We start from the raw sequence: 17,458 nt of genomic DNA on the forward strand, positions 1-17,458 counted from the left end.
TCAACACATGTCAGAATATAATTGGCCTGCTTTGTCAGAGTCTCTTAATCGTGTTACGACGCATGTCAATCATCTAAACGCCGTTTTGGAAAACAGCGTTTTGTGTCTCGACAATCACCTTCCTTTTCTTCCTCTGTCTCTATGGTTTTTTTTCGGTTTCGTAAAAATCCAAAATTTTGTGTCTTTTTAGGTTACTTTTTTTGATGTTTTAGCTTCGTTTCTTCATTGTTCTTCATCCTTGTGTAATCCAAAATGACGATTAGATCCTCCAAGAGGAACCTGTCATTTGAGATTCTCAGCCAAAGCAGCTCCTTTGAGAATGGTGGTGATGATGATGTTACACTTCAATCATCAATTCGCCGATCTAGCTCAGATCCGATTACCCAAAACGAAGCTGTTGAATCACCAAAACGAAAGAGATCGAAGAAGAAGACGAAGAAGAAGAAGAACAAAGTCGAGACTATTCCAGAGAATGGAGATTCTCATACAACAACGATCGTGGAAGGTTCAAGTAATGATTTTGGCGAGACTACAACGATGTTTGAAAACAGATTGAGTTACTATGGTGGTGGTGGTAGTGGTAGTAGTGGTGGTGGCTGTGTTGTGACGCTATTAGATGGGCAAACTGTACATCACAATGGGTTCAATTTTGGTGAGTTGAGACAGAGGAATGTTAATGGGAGTATTGATGGGAGTAACGATGAACGATGGAGTGATACTATGAGTAAGTTATATATGGAGGAGACTAGTGCGGAGCTTAGCTCTTCTTCTGAGAATTTACCGTTTCAAGAAGTGCAGCATCAGTTTCCAAGAAGTGAGATTAATGGGAATGTTGTGAGGAGGTTAGATACTGAAGCTTCTTTGGATTGGAAACAGCTTGTGGCGGATGATCCTGATTGTAAAGTTCCTAACTTTTTGTATATTTCTCTCTTTAACTTTTTGTATAATTTTCTGTGTGATAATGTTTACTATCTGGTTGTCATTAGATCTTTCTGCTGAGACGAGGTCACCTATGGCTTACTTTGTGGAGGAGATTTATGGTGGGATCTCATTGCGGAGTACAACGACTCCTGGGAATGATATCGAACGAGAAAGGATATATGATACGATCTTTCGCTTGCCTTGGCGATGTGAAGTGGTAAAACTGGCTGTTCCCTTCACTTACTGAATGAACATTCTTAGTTTAGCTAGGTGTGTTGGTTGTGTAACTCTGTTGATAAGTTTGTATGAGTGACAATGGAAATCCACCTGTTATGTAGTTGTGAAGGGGGATACTTTAATTAGAGTTCAGTGTATATGTATATGTATGCTTCTGTTTTTGGGATTTACACAGAGGTTTTTCACATTGTAAAGAATTTTAATGCAGCTTATAGATACTGGCTTTTTTGTCTGCGTCAACTCATTTCTGTCATTGTTGACAGTCATGCCAATACGAGTCCTGCTGATATTCTGGGATGCTTTTAAGAAAAGGTGAGTCCTTTTTAGATTCTTCGTTGACATTAACACACTTAATATTGATCACCTCATTGTGCATCTTTAGAGTGCCTTGGCCCTTGATCATACATGATTCTGCTATTTCCATTGTGAGAAACTTAATAATATTCGTGGCAGGCAGTTCAGGAGGCCCTCGTCATCGGAGCTGTCTGATTTTGCTTGTTTTCTAGTTTTGGCTTCTGGTACCATTCTTCTCGGGAGAACAGGTGCAATACAAATGTCTTCACTTGCTTAAGCTTGTAAAATATTAATGTTTAATCTATGAAAACATCTGAAGTGGTACAAAGGGCATTACTTAATCTGTTAATTGTTAGATGGATAAGCTCAGCGCTTCTTTTGAAAGAATGGATTTTTCTTTTAATCTCATCAAAGTGATGAGAAAATGGTGTTCAAACGGTTCTCTTATGTGTTTCTGTTTTTTTTTTGCTTATCTTGACTCTTTTTTTTTTTCCGCAGATATCAGCCTTATTTACCACATGATTCGTGGTCAAAGTACTATAAAACTATATGTGGTTTATAATATCTTAGAGGTAATGTAAACAAACTCCCTTTTAGATTGTGTTTCCTGCTCTAAATTTTCTTGTTCATTTCACTTTTCTTCCTTGTATCTCTAACATGATTTAGTTGGTAATATTTGCTTTCACTGCACACTTTTCTGTACAGTTTTTAACTTCTACTAAACCAACTGGTATTGACATAAAAAAACTGTGTTTCAGATATTTGATAGACTTTGTCAAAGTTTCTGTGGAGATGTATTTGGGGCCCTATTTAGTTCTGCAAAGGGAGTGGCGATTTCCACTCCTGAGAAACTGAGATTTTCGACTTGGAGATTTGTTTCTGACCTAGCATTAACTATGGCTGCCTCAAATATCCTTACAATGTGATTGCTATTTTAATTTCTGTTAGCTACTTCCAAATCTTTATTTCTGTTGTCTCCTTAACTGTGTTCACTTCTCCATTCATTCGTTTTATTAGCTCAGGCAATTACGTTGTCAACGTGTATTGTTGCTCACAACAATGCCTTGTTGGCTCTCCTGGTGTCAAATAACTTTGCTGAGATCAAAAGCAGTGTCTTTAAGCGTTTCAGCAAGGACAACATTCATGGTCTAGTATATGCGGGTAAAGCTTTTACTCCATCCTCTTTGTAGAATTTTGTGTCTTGAATACTAGGTCTCCTGTTGTCTTGATTCTTATAATTTTTGAATCACCTTTCAAGATGGGGTCTGATTGTGACTGTAATTGCAGCTATTACCTTTGGTTTCTGATTGGTATGTTCTGATTTCCCTTGCAATTTCTCTACCAGATTCAATAGAGAGATTCCACATAGCAGCCTTCTTGGTGTCTGTTTTGGCTCAAAATATTCTTGAATCTGAAGGTCCATGGTTTGGAAACTTTATCTACGTAAGTGTACATAGTTTCTGGTAGTTTTAATATTTTGTACATAGTTTCTGGTAGTTTTAAATTAACTTGGACTTCTGCAGAATGCTACGACGGTCTTCTTTTGTGAGATGATGATAGACATCATCAAGCATTCGTTTCTTGCTAAGTTCAATGACATCAAACCTATAGCGTACTCGGAGTTTCTTCAAGCTCTATGCGAGCAGGTATGGATGATAGAGATTCTATAAAGTTCCATTGCTGCGTTGGGTGTTTTGTTTCTTCCATCCCACTTATCCTTTTCTTGTTTGTCAGACTCTAAATATTCGCCCGGAAGATAGAAAGACAAATCTCACCTTCGTTCCCCTTGCACCCGCTTGTGTGGTATATTCCTCTTTCCCTTTGACATAAATACACATTCTGACAAGTAAAAAGAAGAAGCGTGGAATGATTTGAGTGTATATGGCCCTCAGGTGATTCGGGTACTGACTCCAGTATACGCAGCACACTTGCCGTACAGTCCTCTCCCATGGAGAATGCTGTGGATGGTCATCTTATTTATCATAACATATATAATGCTCACAAGCCTCAAAGTGCTCATAGGCATGGGACTAAGGAAACATGCAACTTGGTACATTAATAGATGCCGAAGAAGAAACTCATCCCATCTACACAATGATTAGTCCCGCCCTTACTTGAAAGAGAAGAAAGAAAACACAACTTGGAGTGAAGAAACATCTCATCAGCAGATGAAGTTTGAACCGTCCAATCCAATTTACAACTTTTGTTTGGGATCATATCTCAGTGATCTCAATCATACATACACATGGTCCCTTAATATGATTCAGATGAAGCGATTTTGTTGTGGGTGTAGGGATACATATATGTACAAAAGAAAGAGAGACCTCATGGATCAATTTGATCACAAAGACAAAATAGCCAAAATACACTTTTTGTACTCTTCTTCCTTTTTTGTTTTTGTTCACAAGACCATAAAAAATAGTCATCACATTTTCAAAACTTTGTTCACATGACAAATCTTTGATTTTGAGGTTGTGCAGTTTTAATAAAGAGAACCAAAAAAAAAAAAAAAAAAAAACGTAATAAATAATTGTGTCACTGTGGAGAGACTCAAAAGGGACTTTGAATATTGAAAAAATCCCTAATTCTCTATTACGATTTCTTCAGAGAATCTCTCATTTTAGACAATGTCGGTTACGGTAAGCAGTCTCGATTCCATCTTTGTGTGTTCTTAGATTCGTCTTTGCGTTTGACCTTTTTCTTCTTCTTCTTCGTTGATTTGAGATCTAAATGGGAGTTTCATTGCGTTTGCTACTGAGAACTATAGATATCTTGCTAAGATTTTGTGATTTTGATTATATGATGAAGTCTTAGATCTCTCTCTTTACTGTGTGTTGTGTTGGTGTTATGAACCAACAAAAAAGGAAAAAGTTAAACTTTTTGAAATCTCTACACTTTTTCCAGATCCTATTCCCCAGATGTTAATTGGAAAGTATATTGATCTCACTTTACATTACAGGATGCTTTCATTGATTCGGATCAAACTCATCACAACATTCTGATGGATTCACACTCAACTGTCTCCGGTGTAAGAACACCTAACAACATTTCTTCACTGTGTTGCCATTGCCACAAAAGGCTTTGTTTAATTGATTTCGTTTTTCTTGGTACTCTTTGTTGTTTGGTTGGTGCAGGTGAAAACTGTCAAGATTAGTAATGTTTCACTTGTTGTTTCTAAGAAAGATATCAAAGAGTTCTTTTCTTTCTCTGGTGACATTCAATACGTCGAGATCCGAAGGTTTTGTAAACATCTTGTTCTTTATCTCATTGTTTTTTTAAAAAGATGACTCTTTGCTAACATCTAATGTTTTCTTTAAATCACACAGTGAGACACAAGAATCTCAGGTTGCTTATGTTACTTTTAAGGATCCACAAGGTGCAGAAACTGCAATGCTCTTAACGGTATTTTCTTATTATACTTTTGCTTTTGCCCTTATGCATCATTCTGGAGGGGGTATAGTAATGTGTCTTACAGCTAAATATATGTCCTCCAGGGAGCTGTCATTGCAGATCATCGTGTTAGTATTACTCCTGCTGTCAACTACGAGCTGCCACCTGAAGCCCTTGCACTTGAATCGGTAGACAACTAACTCTTTTGCTTTTTATTGATTGGTTACTCTACGAGTTTTATTAATCTTGTCTTCTGCTTTGTAGCAGGAACATTCGTTTAACGGTTTCTCTGTCAAGAAAGCTGAAGATGTTGTGAACATCATGGTTGGAAGGGGTTATGCTCTTGGAAAAGATGCGATGGAGAAAGCTAAAGCATTTGACGACAGACACAATTTGATCTCAAACGCTTCAGCTACCATTGCCTCGCTTGACGATAAGATGGGTCTGAGTGAGAAGCTAAGCATAGGAACAACTGTGGTGAATGAGAAGTTGAGAGATATCGACGAGCGTTATCAAGTGAGGGAGATTACGAAATCTGCTTTAGCAGCTGCTGAAGAGACTGCTATCAGCGCAAGAACAGCTTTAATGGCGAACCCTTATGTGTCAAGTGGAGCTTCGTGGTTTTCAAACGCGTTTGGTGCTGTTACAAAAGCGGTTAAAGAGAGAACTGAGAATGGAGGAGAAGGAAGAAAGGAGATCATCCAACTTGATCCTTCTTCACCTAAAGATCCTGCTGTTGTTCCTGTTAAGCTCGGCTGATGCAGATCTCACCGAATCAAGTTTTTCAATTTGCTTCTCAACTCAATTCTTTTGATAGGTTTGCTGTTCATAGATATATATATGCTTTCATTTACTAAAGAAAAGATAAAAAGACATAAACCAGAAAAGGTGTTGTTACATTCAGACAGCATTTGTCCTCTCTCAAAAGAGATTATTAACACATTCAAGAAAAATAAAAGTAGCAAATGACTTGCAGGACAATTAGAAATTGGTCTCAGTTACTGAGTTGAAGAAACTTCTGAGCCATTGGATGCTTAGCGTGCGAAAGCTCACTCGGTTTAAGAACTTCAACAATCTCACCATCAACAACAAGGCAAACGACATCAGCAACTTTCTGAATCTGCTTGATACTATGAGAAACCATCACAGTCGTAATCCCTCTCTGCTTCTTCAGTCTCACTATAACATCCTCAATGTTCTCTGTCGAAATCGGATCCAGAGCGCTTGTTGGTTCATCCAACAACAACACCTCAGGCTCATTGGCTAGAGTCCTAGCAAGTGCTACTCGTTGAGCTTGACCCACAGATAACTCTGCACCAGTCTTCTTAGCAAAAGAAGCATCAAGATCAGCAAGACTTAACAGCTTATAAACCTCTTCGTCATTTAGCTTCTCCCCTCTCAAATTCGGACCATATCTCACATTATCTGCAACAGTCCCTGTGACCACCAAACCAGACATCAACAAAAACCTACGGAAACTATTAAACTAATCTAATTCCAAAATCTTGATATTACCTTGAAAGAGAACAGGAAGCTGGAAAAGCATTCCAACTCTACGACGAAGAGTGATAACATCAACCTTGGTTATGTCTTCACCATCCAAGAAAACAGTTGACTCCGGCGGTTCCCAAAGACGATTCAGAGATCTCAAAAAAGTTGACTTCCCACTTCCACTAGGTCCAATCACACCAACGATCATACCTTTCGGTATATCAATACTGACTCCTTTCAAGATCCGAGATCCATCATCGGCGACTCGGGTCAGATCATGTACACGAATCTTTGGTTCTTCTGAACCGGACGACACAACAACGTCCACAAGATGTTCTCGTAACCCATCGGACTCGTTAGACCAAAGTGATGGCATTATCGCCTTTAAAGTTTTCAACTTTTTTTGATCAAAAAAGACTTTGTGTCCGTATGAGACGCACCACAACAGGTTCCAAAGAAGATTAGGAATCAGTCTATAGATGTAGACATTTTAATATTCTTTCACCACTCACATTATATGGCCTATCAAGACTTCTTGTTTTGTTTAAAAAAACAAAAAAAAAAAAAACTCAACTTTAAGGAATCTTCTCAGGATTAAGTCTTCAATTCAGGTCTCCAATTGTATTTGTTTCAGCAAACCAGAGAAGATACACTTCAGACAAAATCGAAACTTTCCAAACTATAGTAACAGAGATGTAAATTAATAAATGTCGCAGAGGAGGCGAAGAGATGTGAAGAAGTATCAGGTGAGAGTGCTCTGCGAACTCTGGTCAACCTTATCCTGAACAAAATCATGCGACACACCAAAGTCAGTGGATATCTGAGTAGCATTAGGCGTTTCTCCTGACAGCTTCAAGTTTTTTTTATTTTAAGAACATGTGGGCTACTTTTCATAGGTGTTGCAGCATCAACCAAGATATTGCTTGGAAGTCCTTGAGAAAAGTCTTTCATGTTAGACTTCTTTTCAACTGGATTTGGCAATGAACCAGAAGTTAATGGTTGGTAGCTTTTACCAGCATTACTAGCACCAGAGAGGAGTTTGACACCATTTTCAGGACCATGAGCCTCACTAGCATGAAAGGGTATAATAGCCTTTGTTATCTCTTCCTGGCTGACACCACAGTGGTTCATTCCAGGCCTACAGGAGAAGTTTAGGAAGGATGGTAAGAAGATGTGATAATATGAGAACCTGAAGGTTCTGCACAAGGTTGAATGACCAAATCCAGAAAGTAAGTAGAAGCCTTGTCAAAACAATTTTACATCTTTACTGCTTGACCCAGTTGTTCTAGGGAACAAGACCTAACACGATTAAAAAGACTTCAACTATAAACAACTATGAAACTTATTTCAAACTAACCATGATAGCGACTAAAAAGGATTAGTGCTTGAATCAAGAAAAGAGCACAGGATACAAACCTTGAATAGGAGATATATTAAAAAGCGAGGTTAAATGGAATAACTAGATACTTACAGCCACGTTTGCATGCTACACAGCCACTTATCAGGCAGCTTCTCAGTATTCAGGCCAAGGGGCAGTAGTCGCCATGTCCCACAACTATCACATGGCACCCAATTTTCACGGTGAACAATGGTGGAAGCAGGTGCAACCGCGAAATCAAACCCAACGTCCATACTATTGTGACCTATATAAATTTATCCCAAGAACTATTTTTAGACGGCTGTGGTACTCAACTCACTGATGTATTCACTACATAAACTAGTAATAGCAGTACAAATACTTCTAATTTATTCAAACCCACCAGCTGAAATCAAAGGAAGCAGATGCAAAATCAAAAATTAAGTATATCAAAGAACAAAATTGTCACAGAAGGATGTAAATAAATACAAACCCATGTCTAAAAATATTCACAAGATCAAGCCAAATTCATTGAAGCATTTCATTTTGTCTGCATCAACAACTACAAGCTCTAGACTCATCAAACATGTGGTTTGCATCAACAACTACAAGCTCTAGACCTAAAACACTTCTAATCATTCAAACATGAACTCATTTCAAACTCTAAAGCAGTATCACCTAAATCATAATTCTCAACTCAAAGAGAAAACAAAACAAATTTGAACAAACCCAGCTGAAATCAAAGGAAGCAGATGTAGAATCAAAAATTAAGTATATCAAAGAACAAAATTGTCACAGAGGGATGTAAATAAACACAAACCCATGTCTAAAAACATTCACAAGCCAAATTCAATGACGCATTTCATCTGGTCTGCATCAACAACTACAAGCTCTAGACTCATCAAACATGTGGTTTGCATCAACAACTACAAGCTCTAGACCTAAAACACTTCTAATCATTCAAACATGAACTCATTTCAAACTCTAAAGCAGTATCACCTAAATCATAATTCTCAACTCAAAGAGAGATCAAAACAAATTTGGACAAACCCAGCTGAAATCAAAGGAAGCAGATGCAGAATCAAAAATTAAGTATATCAAAGAACAAAATTGTCACAGAGGGATGTAAATAAACACAAACCCATGTCTAAAAACATTCACAAGATCAAGCCAAATTCAAAACATTCACAAAATCAAGCCAAATTCATTGAAGCATTTCATCTGGTCTGCATCAACAACTACAAGCTCTAGACTCATCAAACATGTGGTTTGCATCAACAACTACAAGCTCTAGACCTAAAACACTTCTAATCATTCAAACATGAACTCATTTCAAACTCTAAAGCAGTATCACCTAAATCATAATTCTCAACTCAAAGAGAGAACAAAACAAATTTGGACAAACCCAACTTAAATCAAAGGAAGCAGATGCAGAATCAAAAATTAAGTATATCAAAGAACAAAATTGTCACAGAGGGATGTAAATAAACACAAACCCATGTCTAAAATCATTCACAAGATCAAGCCAAATTCAAAACATTCACAAGATCCAGCCAAGTTCATTGAAGCATTTTCATCAAACATGTGGTCTGCATCAACAACTACAAGCTCTAGACTCATCAAACATTTGGTTTGCATCAACAACTACAAGCTCTAGACCTAAAACACTTCTAATCATTCAAACATGAACTCATTTCAAACTCTAAAGCAATATCACCTAAATCATAATTCTCAACTCAAAGAGAGAACAAAACAAATTTGGACAAACCCAACTGAAATCAAAGGAAGCAGATGCATAATCAAAAATTAAGTATAGCAAAGAACAAAATTGTCATAGAGGGATGTAAATAAACACAAACCCATGTCTAAAAACATTCACAAGATCAAGCCAAATTCAAAACATTCACAAGATCCAGCCAAGTTCATTGAAGCATTTCATCAAACATGTGGTATGCATCAACAACTACAAGCTCTAGACTCATCAAACATGTGGTTTGCATCAACAACTACAAGCTCTAGACCTAAAAAACTTCTAATCATTCAAACATGAACTCATTTCAAACTCTAAAGCAGTATCACCTAAATCATAATTCTCAACTCAAAGAGAGAACAAAACAAATTTGGACAAACCCAGCTGAAATCAAAGGAAGCAGATGCAGAATCAAAAATTAAGTATATCAAAGAACAAAATTGTCACAGATGGATGTAAATAAACACAAACCCATGTCTAAACACAGAGAGAACTTACCAAAACGATGATCGGACACCAACCAAATCAATCTGAGATGATCGGAGCTGTTAGAGAGATCAAAGCTATTAGAGAGAACTTACCAAAACGATGAAGCGATGAGAGATGAACGAGAGAGACAATGAAACGATGAAGCGATGAGAGATTCTTAGAGATCAAAGTGAGAGAGAGAAAAGATATGTAGAAACATATATAAATAGGAAATTTCTAGGTTGAAAATGTCAAAAATACCCTGAAGAAAACCAAAGAATTACATCAACCCAGAAATTTCCTATTTATATATGCTTTTACATATCTATGTTCTTGGTTGCTTGCAGCCAGTGCTTGCCCACCCATAAGACGAGCAAAGCAGCCACTTTAGGCCACACAAAAAAAAAAACACTTTAGAGGATAAATAACGTATTATTATTGCTACATAATAACATAAATGCAAGCTAGTTATTGTAAATGCTAACATAAATGCAAGCTACATTATCAAATAATATTGTAAATGTTGTAATCATATAGTATTATTATGATAAATTATAGTTCCCTCTTCACATTCAAACATGTAAATAGCATTTTTCTCAATTCTATGATTCTAGTGTTATTTGTTTTATGGAATAACTAAAAAAGTTAGAATTCTTTTTGAAAAATATATCAAATAATATTTTAAATAATTATCTAAATAAAATAAGAAATAGTTTAGTTAAATTTGTTATATTAACTAAAAAATATTAATATATTTTATTTACAATGTTTTAAATTGCTTTAGGCCTCTAAATTCCTTGGACCGGCCCTGCTTGCAGCTGCGGAAAGAAGTCATGAGATTACGAAACGTGCTCAGGTATGTATATATGCCTCGTTTACTACATTTCAGATTCATTCAGGTTTCATATGAACTTTGAATGTTCTTCATTCATATATATATATATTATTTTTCAGGAGAATGAGTGGTTTAGATGACGATGTGAGTTACACTGAGCTGGAAGCACTTAAAAGTCATCTAAAGGATGTCAAGGTCATTGTGGTGGACAACAAGGTGAAGAATGAATTTACTTCCTTCTTTTGTTATTGTAAAATGTTAGTAATTCTCAAAACCTATCTTGTATGACTATATATTCCAGAACAAGATAAAGCTAGAAGAAGATGATACGCTGCTCAAACAGGTAAAAATGTTTTTTTTTTTCTTTTCTTTTTTCTTTTCTAGGCTTCTTAATTAGCTTTCCCCTGCATTTAGTTACTTGACATAAATCGCAAACCCTATGATTCTTGCAGAAGAAGGAAGCAGAGGATGGTACAAGGAGAGGGGTTTCGTGGGGTACGGGGAGAGAGGTTTCGGCTCCCTCTAAGAACATGTAATATCTTGAATCCTTTTATCTTTCAGACTCTGTGAGAGATCTTTTTTTACAATCTTACGTTATGATATCTTGCTTTTTTAATTATATATCACTTAAAATCAACCTGACTGATGAATAACTACAGCTCTGAAGAAAAAAGACGGAAGGAGGAAGCACAAGTGCGTGTATTATTATACTCTCTCTTCTTCAAGCCTCAGAGATTGTGTATTTAAAAATGCATGGTCTTGGTTTTTGCAGCTGAGAAGGGAGAGGGAATTCGAGAGACGAAAATCTGAACCCTTGCATAGCAAGTTGGAGAGATTGTGGCTTTTCAACGAGTAATAATAATTACTCATTACAGCATATTTACATCTTATCATGCTCTGCAAACTAAAACTCTATGCTTTTTCAAATATGTGGGTTTATTTTCTTTGGTCATCTTCACAGGAGAATGAATGGTAGAGAGATTGAGAGTATGACTTCCTACTAGGACCTGTGCGGACTTGAATTTCAGATACGACATGCTTTGATCGGTGTTATGGAACAAATGACGAGACCAAGACTGGAAAATATGGGAAGGCAAGGCAAAGAGGTATAGATTTATCAATGTTTACCTCCGCATATATCCTTGAGAAACAGATTCGATTTCCTCCGTATCACAATGGAAAAGTATAAGGCTTTTTTTACTCACACAAAAGAGGACACTTGCATTAGGCTGTGGAAGAGAAGATGAAGCCGCAGAAGAGGAGAAGAGATGTGAAGAAGCAACAGGTGAGAGTGCTCTGCGATTTCTGCGGATCATCCAGCAGCAGCAGGTAGCTCTCACAATAACACACATTTTGAAGAACAACGGTTCTCTTTTCTAGGGTTTTCTTGTGTTGAATTACTTATTTCCTGCATTTTGATCTCTTTCCAGATATGAACAATGTCTACATAAAAAGAAGATGAATCACTGGTTCGTTTACATATACACATATATCCTTTCAAAGTTATGAACCTTTTAGATTTTTCTCTGTTTTTTTTGTACTCACATCATTGTTTTTACACCTAGTCTTTGGAGAGCAAACTCAAGAGATTACGGCTTTTGACCAGGTAAATATACATTAACTTGTCTCATTTCTTGTTTCCACGGATCGATGTTCATATTAGCTTTCCTTTTTATTCACTCCTAGGAGAATGACTAGTAACAATTTTGACGGTTTGACTTTCACTGAGGTGCAATTGCTGCAATCCCAACTAAAGGAAGCCTTGGACGTCACTGTGATTAAAAAAAGGTTTAATAACACAAATTTATAGGAGATCAAAACATAATATATATATATATATATATATATATATTACTTCTTTCTCCTACTACTTATTGAAAGATATTATTGTGATTCTCAAACATCTTGTGGTTATTATATTGTGACATGATAAGATAATGCGGGAAGAGAAAGAAATGGTGCTCAAACAGGTGAATATTTTATAGAGTCCTCCTCTATGACTGACTATTTCACCTGCCCTCTACAAAATATTTTATACAGTGCTGTTTTGTTAGAATTTCAGAATAATAGAGAGTTACTTGATAGAAAAAATAGAATAAACCAACAAACTTCAATTAGATTATCTCAAATGTGTGTTACAAGAGTTGATATAGAAAGACAATAGGCATATAGCCGTTAGTGCAGAATTAATGGAGATAGTGATATAAGAAGGTCTTCACAGGGAATCTCCTAGGATGAAAATGACCGGTGATCTTGGTTTGACTTCGCTGGGCTCGTCCACCAAGAGTCACATGTGACTTCTACCTCTTCTAGATTCTTCTTCTTATCAATCTCAATTCTCCTAAGGCCTCTGTTGATCGTTCTGCAACTTGGACCACAGCCCACTTATCATTATTGATCAGACACTTGTATGGACGCTTGTACGGACAGACTTGATCTCATATCTCCCTTGATCAATACTCCCCCTCAAATTTAGCCGAGTGAAATGGCTAAACTTGGAGTGCACCTCGTTAAAAAATTCAATCTAGAAAACCTCATGGGACAAAACTAGATTGAGGGAAAAAGAGTGTAATAACCACGGCTTAGAGGAATTTGAGATCAAGGGTGTGTCAAGTCAACAAGGCCAAGTTTGTTGTGGATATGAGCACAAACCTGACTACTTGCAGCCTTGGTAAAAATGTCTGCAAGTTGATCTATACTTGGTGTAAAATATGGAAGAGTGACACCTTCTTCAATCTTCTCCCGAACTTTGTGACAGTCCAATTCGATGTGTTTGGTTCTTTCATGAAACACTGAGTTGGTTGCAATGTGGATGGCTGCTTGATTGTCACAATGCATAGGAATAGGTGTGGTTGTTTTGACGCCTAGATCTTCAAGTATTGCCTTGAGCCATGTAAGTTCGGTTGTGAGCTTCCTCATTGCTCGATATTCTGATTATGCATTTGACATAGACACAACCTTTTGCTTCTTTGACTTCCATGCAACAAGATTTCCTCCTATGAATGTGCAGTATCCCGTTATAGATCTCCTATCTGTCTTATCACCACCCCAATCAGCATCGCAATATCCCACAAGATCGGTGTTAGAGTTCTTTCCCATCCAAATGCCTTGTCCAGGGCTTCCTTTAAGATAGTGAAGAATCCTTTCCAAGATGCTCCAGTGATATGTTGTAGGAGCTTTCATATATTGGCTTACCTAATTCATAGCATAACAAATATCAGGTCTAGTAAGAGTCAATTATATTAGTTTACCTACAAGTCGACGATAGTGAGAAGGATTCTTATATGGTGGATCCTTTCTCTCCCCCTCTCGTTCAACTTGGTAACCATCTGGAAGTGGTGTATCCACTGATTTTGCTCATAGCTTCCCTGTTTCACATAGTAAATCAAGAGTGTACTTCCTTTGAGACAGAAATAAACCCTCCTGAGATCGGCAAACTTCAATCCCAAGGAAGTACTTGAGTTCTCCAAGATTTTTTATATCAAAAACCGAATTTAGATGAGCTTTAACCTCTTTAATACCTTCTTGGTTGTCCCCTGAGATGATTAAATCATCAACATATATAAGGACAACCACTATACCTTTGGTGCTCTTAAGTGTGAATAGAGTAGTGTCCGAGTGAGACCTCTTAAAGCCATGACTTATGAGGGTAGTGCTCAACTTGTGGTACCAAGCTCTTGGGGATTGCTTTAACCCATATATAGCTTTTCTTAGACGCAACACCTTCCCAGGAGTGATCGTGTCTTCTAGTCTAGGTGGTGGAGTCATATACACTTCTTCTTTTAATTCCCCTTGTAATAAAGCGTTTTTGACATCCATCTGCCACAACTCCCAGGACATATTAGTAGCAAGTGAGAGAACTACCCTTACTGTTTGAAGTTTTGCTACTGGCGAAAACGTTTCCTTGTAGTCTTCTCCATAGATTTGTATAAAATCACGCGTCACAAGTCAAGCTTTATAGCGTTCAATATCTCCATTGCTCAAGTATTTGATTGTGAATACCCACTTTGAGCTTACTGCTTTCTTTCCAGGTGGAAGATCAGACTCGTCCCATGTGTGATTACGTTTCATGGCTCCTACTTCATCATCAACAACATTCAACCACTCTTTGCTCTCCTTGGCTTCTTCATATGTCTTCGGTATATCTTGTTCATCTATCTTACCAAGAAACGCTTGATGATCAGCTGGTAGTAAGGCCAGAGAGCACACTGCTTGAATCGGATGAGCAATAGCTTGATTGTTGTAGTATAATCGCTTTGACGGGTACTTGATCCCGGTACTTCTCCTTACTGGTGGTGGTGTCGGATCATGATGTGATGACGTCTGCTCCAAGGGTTCTAGAGTTGTGTCCTCATTTTGAGCTCTGTTTTGGACTCTGTTTTGAACACTAGTTTGTTCAGTTTCATCAGTTGGAATTTGAGCTCTGTTTTGAGCTCTGTTTTCTTCCTGTATCACATCAATCTCCCCCTTGGACGCCGGAACCAGAACCTCAGTCGGAGCTACTGGTAGGGATGGAGTTATTGCGTCCCCAGTTGAGTCAGGTGTAGTATCATGGGACACGGTTTGATGTTGATGTGGTGAGATTCCAAGATGATCAAGTAAGAACCTGAGACTCGCGGATCGATCAGTAGGAGTTGCAAGATCCTTTAGATCATTCCAATTTCTCTTCTCAAAGTATCCTTGTTCTTCAATAAACTTGACATCCCGAGACACAAATATGCGATTGCTTGTAGGATCAAAGCACTTATATCTTTTTTGTGTGATTGAGTAGCCAAGAAATACACATCTTGTGCTTTTGGCTTCAAGTTTGTTCCTCAATTCTCCTGGTACTAAAACAAAACAAACATACCCAAATACCTTTAAATGACTTATGGATGATTTAAAATTGTTTAATACCTCAAATGGTGGTTTATCTTCCAAAATCTTTGTTGGAATGCGATTGATAAGATAACAGGCAGTCAAGACTGCATCTCCCCAATATTTCTTGGGTACATTGGCATGACACATCATTGATCTTGCGACTTCCATCAAGTGTCGATTCTTTCTTTTAGCAAATCCATTTTGTTGAGGAGTATATGGGCAACTTGTTTGATGAATGATGCCATGCTTTGCTAGATGTTCTTTAAAACAATTGCTTGTATACTCTCCACCATTATCTGTTCTAAAAACTTTGATCTTAGCATTAAACTGATTAGTAACATAATTTTGAAAATGTTTGAAGGCATCAAACACGCGATCTTTAGAGGGAAGTAAAGTAACCCAAGTATATTTAGATTTTTCATCAATAAAGGTCACAAAATACTTGTTACTGTCCCTAGACACACATGGAGATGTCCACACATCAGAATGAACTAAATCAAATTATTTTTCATAAAAGGTTGTGGACTTAGAGAAAACAGCCTTACAATGTTTGCCAAGAATACAAGCTTCACACTTAGAAATGATCAAATGAAACATTAGGTATCATTAGTTCAAGAGCTCTAGAATGAGGATGACCTAATCTAGCATGCCACATAACATTAAAAGAAACACCTAAACAAGAAACATGAGAGAAGCTTGGTGGTTTAGGAGATATGTCTTCAAGAACATAAAGATCATCCCTTGATCCACCTTCTCAAATTAGTTTTCCAGTCTCAATATCCTGAAAGTAAACATCATTAGGCCCAAATATTGAATAACAATTGAGATCATTAGTTGCCCTTTTTACAGATAAGAGATTAGATGTGAATTTAGGCATGTAAAATGCCTTAGAGTCTTTATTAAACAGCTTTAGGTTACCAATCCGTTGAACTGGTATTTTATCTCCATTCACTATTATAACATTCCCATTAGTAGGTTTAATATTGTTCAGGAGATTCGAGTTATTACTCATGTGATGTGAAGCACCCAAATCATCAATAAGATAACTCTTAGGACTAAGGGTTAAAAATGTTTTAGTGGATTCCTTGAGAGCCAGAGACTTGAAGAGTGCTTCCAAGTATGATTTCCTCACAAAGTCGCCGGATGTAGTCTCTTCTCCACTCTTCGATGAGGCAGCTTTTCCTTGTTCATCCTTTGAGTGGGTGAGATTGGTTCTCGGGTCTCTGTTGTTGTTAAGGTTGCTTGGCCTTAAGTGAGGATGAAGGAACCATCATTTGTCTTTAGTGTGACTCTTTCTCTTGCAGTGTTCACACCCTCCTTTTGATCTATGATCCTCCGGCTTGAATATTCCCTTGTTGGCTGTGACTAACTCCCCTTTACCACTGAATAGACCAAGTGAGCCTTGCTCTTTCTGGATTTGCGCACACACGACATCAAGACTAGGGAGCTTGTCAGACCTTAGAATGTGTTTGATGAGGTCATTGAAGGTAGGATTGAGTGTGAGCAGCAGAGCAAAGACTTTGTCTTGTTCTTCGCTCGTTGAGCACAGTCGGATCCATGGTGTTTGGCCTAAGCATCTCAAACTCTGCCCACAAAGATCTGAACTTACCGAAATGTTTGTTAAACTCCATATCCTCTTGACTCAGATCATTGATGGCCTTCTTAACTTCAAAGACACGAGTCAGGTTGGAGATGTTGCCAAATACCTTCTTGAGAGTCTCCCATAGTTCACTCGCCGTCTCACAGTACGAGTAAGCTTCGAGAATCGGGGCCTCAAGAGAGTTTTGGAGGATTGAGAGGACGGTTTGGTCTTCTTGGAACCATTTGGCTTCTTCTTCGAGTTTAGCCTCCTCTT

General features: G+C 37.5%; 4 protein-coding genes across 9 annotated transcripts; 3 read left to right on the forward strand and 1 right to left on the reverse strand.

Annotated features, from left to right (window-relative positions):
- The first annotated feature begins 27 nt into the window (after nucleotides 1-27).
- On the forward strand, nucleotides 28-3,891 carry LOC104787840 (protein POLLEN DEFECTIVE IN GUIDANCE 1). Of its 3 annotated transcripts, none has more exons than XM_010513488.3 (11): nucleotides 28-898; nucleotides 987-1,138; nucleotides 1,367-1,470; nucleotides 1,612-1,700; nucleotides 1,951-2,024; nucleotides 2,211-2,361; nucleotides 2,446-2,613; nucleotides 2,798-2,895; nucleotides 2,976-3,098; nucleotides 3,187-3,255; nucleotides 3,345-3,891. In XM_010513488.3, exons 1-11 carry the CDS (start codon nucleotides 253-255, stop codon nucleotides 3,552-3,554), a joined length of 1,884 nt encoding a protein of 627 aa, XP_010511790.1. In that variant the 5' UTR covers nucleotides 28-252; the 3' UTR covers nucleotides 3,555-3,891. The 3 variants fall into 3 exon arrangements, 2 of the variants coding, with proteins under 2 accessions (XP_010511790.1, XP_087307254.1); XM_087451128.1 differs by having other exon boundaries at nucleotides 103-898; nucleotides 1,422-1,470; XR_015557756.1 differs by having other exon boundaries at nucleotides 105-898; nucleotides 1,616-1,700.
- On the forward strand, nucleotides 3,873-5,800 carry LOC104787844 (binding partner of ACD11 1-like). 2 transcript variants are annotated; one of them, XM_010513490.3, is made up of 6 exons: nucleotides 3,873-4,091; nucleotides 4,412-4,480; nucleotides 4,587-4,690; nucleotides 4,779-4,854; nucleotides 4,947-5,030; nucleotides 5,107-5,800. In XM_010513490.3, exons 1-6 carry the CDS (start codon nucleotides 4,080-4,082, stop codon nucleotides 5,599-5,601), a joined length of 840 nt encoding a protein of 279 aa, XP_010511792.1. In that variant the 5' UTR covers nucleotides 3,873-4,079; the 3' UTR covers nucleotides 5,602-5,800. The 2 variants fall into 2 exon arrangements, with proteins under 2 accessions (XP_010511792.1, XP_010511793.1); XM_010513491.3 differs by having other exon boundaries at nucleotides 3,896-4,091; nucleotides 5,110-5,800.
- LOC104787845 (ABC transporter I family member 17) lies at nucleotides 5,668-10,226 on the reverse strand. Of its 3 annotated transcripts, none has more exons than XM_019246072.2 (4): nucleotides 10,022-10,226; nucleotides 7,805-7,976; nucleotides 6,358-7,471; nucleotides 5,668-6,279 (listed from the first exon to the last, which is right to left on the reverse strand). In XM_019246072.2, the coding sequence occupies exons 3-4, from the start codon at nucleotides 6,707-6,709 to the stop codon at nucleotides 5,837-5,839; spliced, it is 795 nt and encodes a 264-aa protein (XP_019101617.1). In that variant the 5' UTR covers nucleotides 6,710-7,471; nucleotides 7,805-7,976; nucleotides 10,022-10,226; the 3' UTR covers nucleotides 5,668-5,836. The 3 variants fall into 3 exon arrangements, with proteins under 3 accessions (XP_019101617.1, XP_010511796.2, XP_087307255.1); XM_010513494.3 differs by having other exon boundaries at nucleotides 9,939-10,200; XM_087451129.1 differs by lacking the exon at nucleotides 5,668-6,279 and having other exon boundaries at nucleotides 6,908-7,471; nucleotides 9,939-10,200.
- Nucleotides 10,227-10,741: 515 nt separating this feature from the next.
- On the forward strand, nucleotides 10,742-11,599 carry LOC147944788 (uncharacterized). The gene is made up of 5 exons (XM_087512720.1): nucleotides 10,742-10,764; nucleotides 10,863-10,959; nucleotides 11,045-11,086; nucleotides 11,196-11,252; nucleotides 11,516-11,599. Exons 1-5 carry the CDS (start codon nucleotides 10,742-10,744, stop codon nucleotides 11,597-11,599), a joined length of 303 nt encoding a protein of 100 aa, XP_087368846.1.
- Nucleotides 11,600-17,458: the final 5,859 nt, after the last annotated feature.

This window comes from Camelina sativa, chromosome 5, assembly GCF_030686135.1.
Source record: "Camelina sativa cultivar CO46 ecotype springtype chromosome 5, ASM3068613v1".
NCBI lineage: Eukaryota > Viridiplantae > Streptophyta > Magnoliopsida > Brassicales > Brassicaceae > Camelina > Camelina sativa.

What these genes read in the sequence shown, in the direction of transcription:
- LOC104787844 (XM_010513490.3), top strand. An exon ending in AAACTGCAATGCTCTTAACG is followed by an intron (nt 4,855 to 4,946) that starts GTATTTTCTTAT and finishes TATGTCCTCCAG; the next exon opens with GGAGCTGTCATTGCAGATCA. An exon ending in AAGCCCTTGCACTTGAATCG is followed by an intron (nt 5,031 to 5,106) that starts GTAGACAACTAA and finishes TCTGCTTTGTAG; the next exon opens with CAGGAACATTCGTTTAACGG.
- LOC104787845 (XM_019246072.2), bottom strand. Translation starts at nt 6,709, where the DNA reads ATGCCATCACTTTGGTCTAACGAGTCCGATGGGTTACGAGAACATCTT. An exon ending in GCTTCCTGTTCTCTTTCAAG is followed by an intron (nt 6,280 to 6,357) that starts GTAATATCAAGA and finishes TGGTGGTCACAG; the next exon opens with GGACTGTTGCAGATAATGTG.
- LOC104787840 (XM_010513488.3), top strand. Translation starts at nt 253, where the DNA reads ATGACGATTAGATCCTCCAAGAGGAACCTGTCATTTGAGATTCTCAGC. An exon ending in ATTAACTATGGCTGCCTCAA is followed by an intron (nt 2,362 to 2,445) that starts ATATCCTTACAA and finishes AACTGTGTTCAC; the next exon opens with TTCTCCATTCATTCGTTTTA. An exon ending in GGTTTGGAAACTTTATCTAC is followed by an intron (nt 2,896 to 2,975) that starts GTAAGTGTACAT and finishes GGACTTCTGCAG; the next exon opens with AATGCTACGACGGTCTTCTT.
- LOC147944788 (XM_087512720.1), top strand. Translation starts at nt 10,742, where the DNA reads ATGAGATTACGAAACGTGCTCAG. An exon ending in TCATTGTGGTGGACAACAAG is followed by an intron (nt 10,960 to 11,044) that starts GTGAAGAATGAA and finishes TATATATTCCAG; the next exon opens with AACAAGATAAAGCTAGAAGA. An exon ending in ATGATACGCTGCTCAAACAG is followed by an intron (nt 11,087 to 11,195) that starts GTAAAAATGTTT and finishes TGATTCTTGCAG; the next exon opens with AAGAAGGAAGCAGAGGATGG.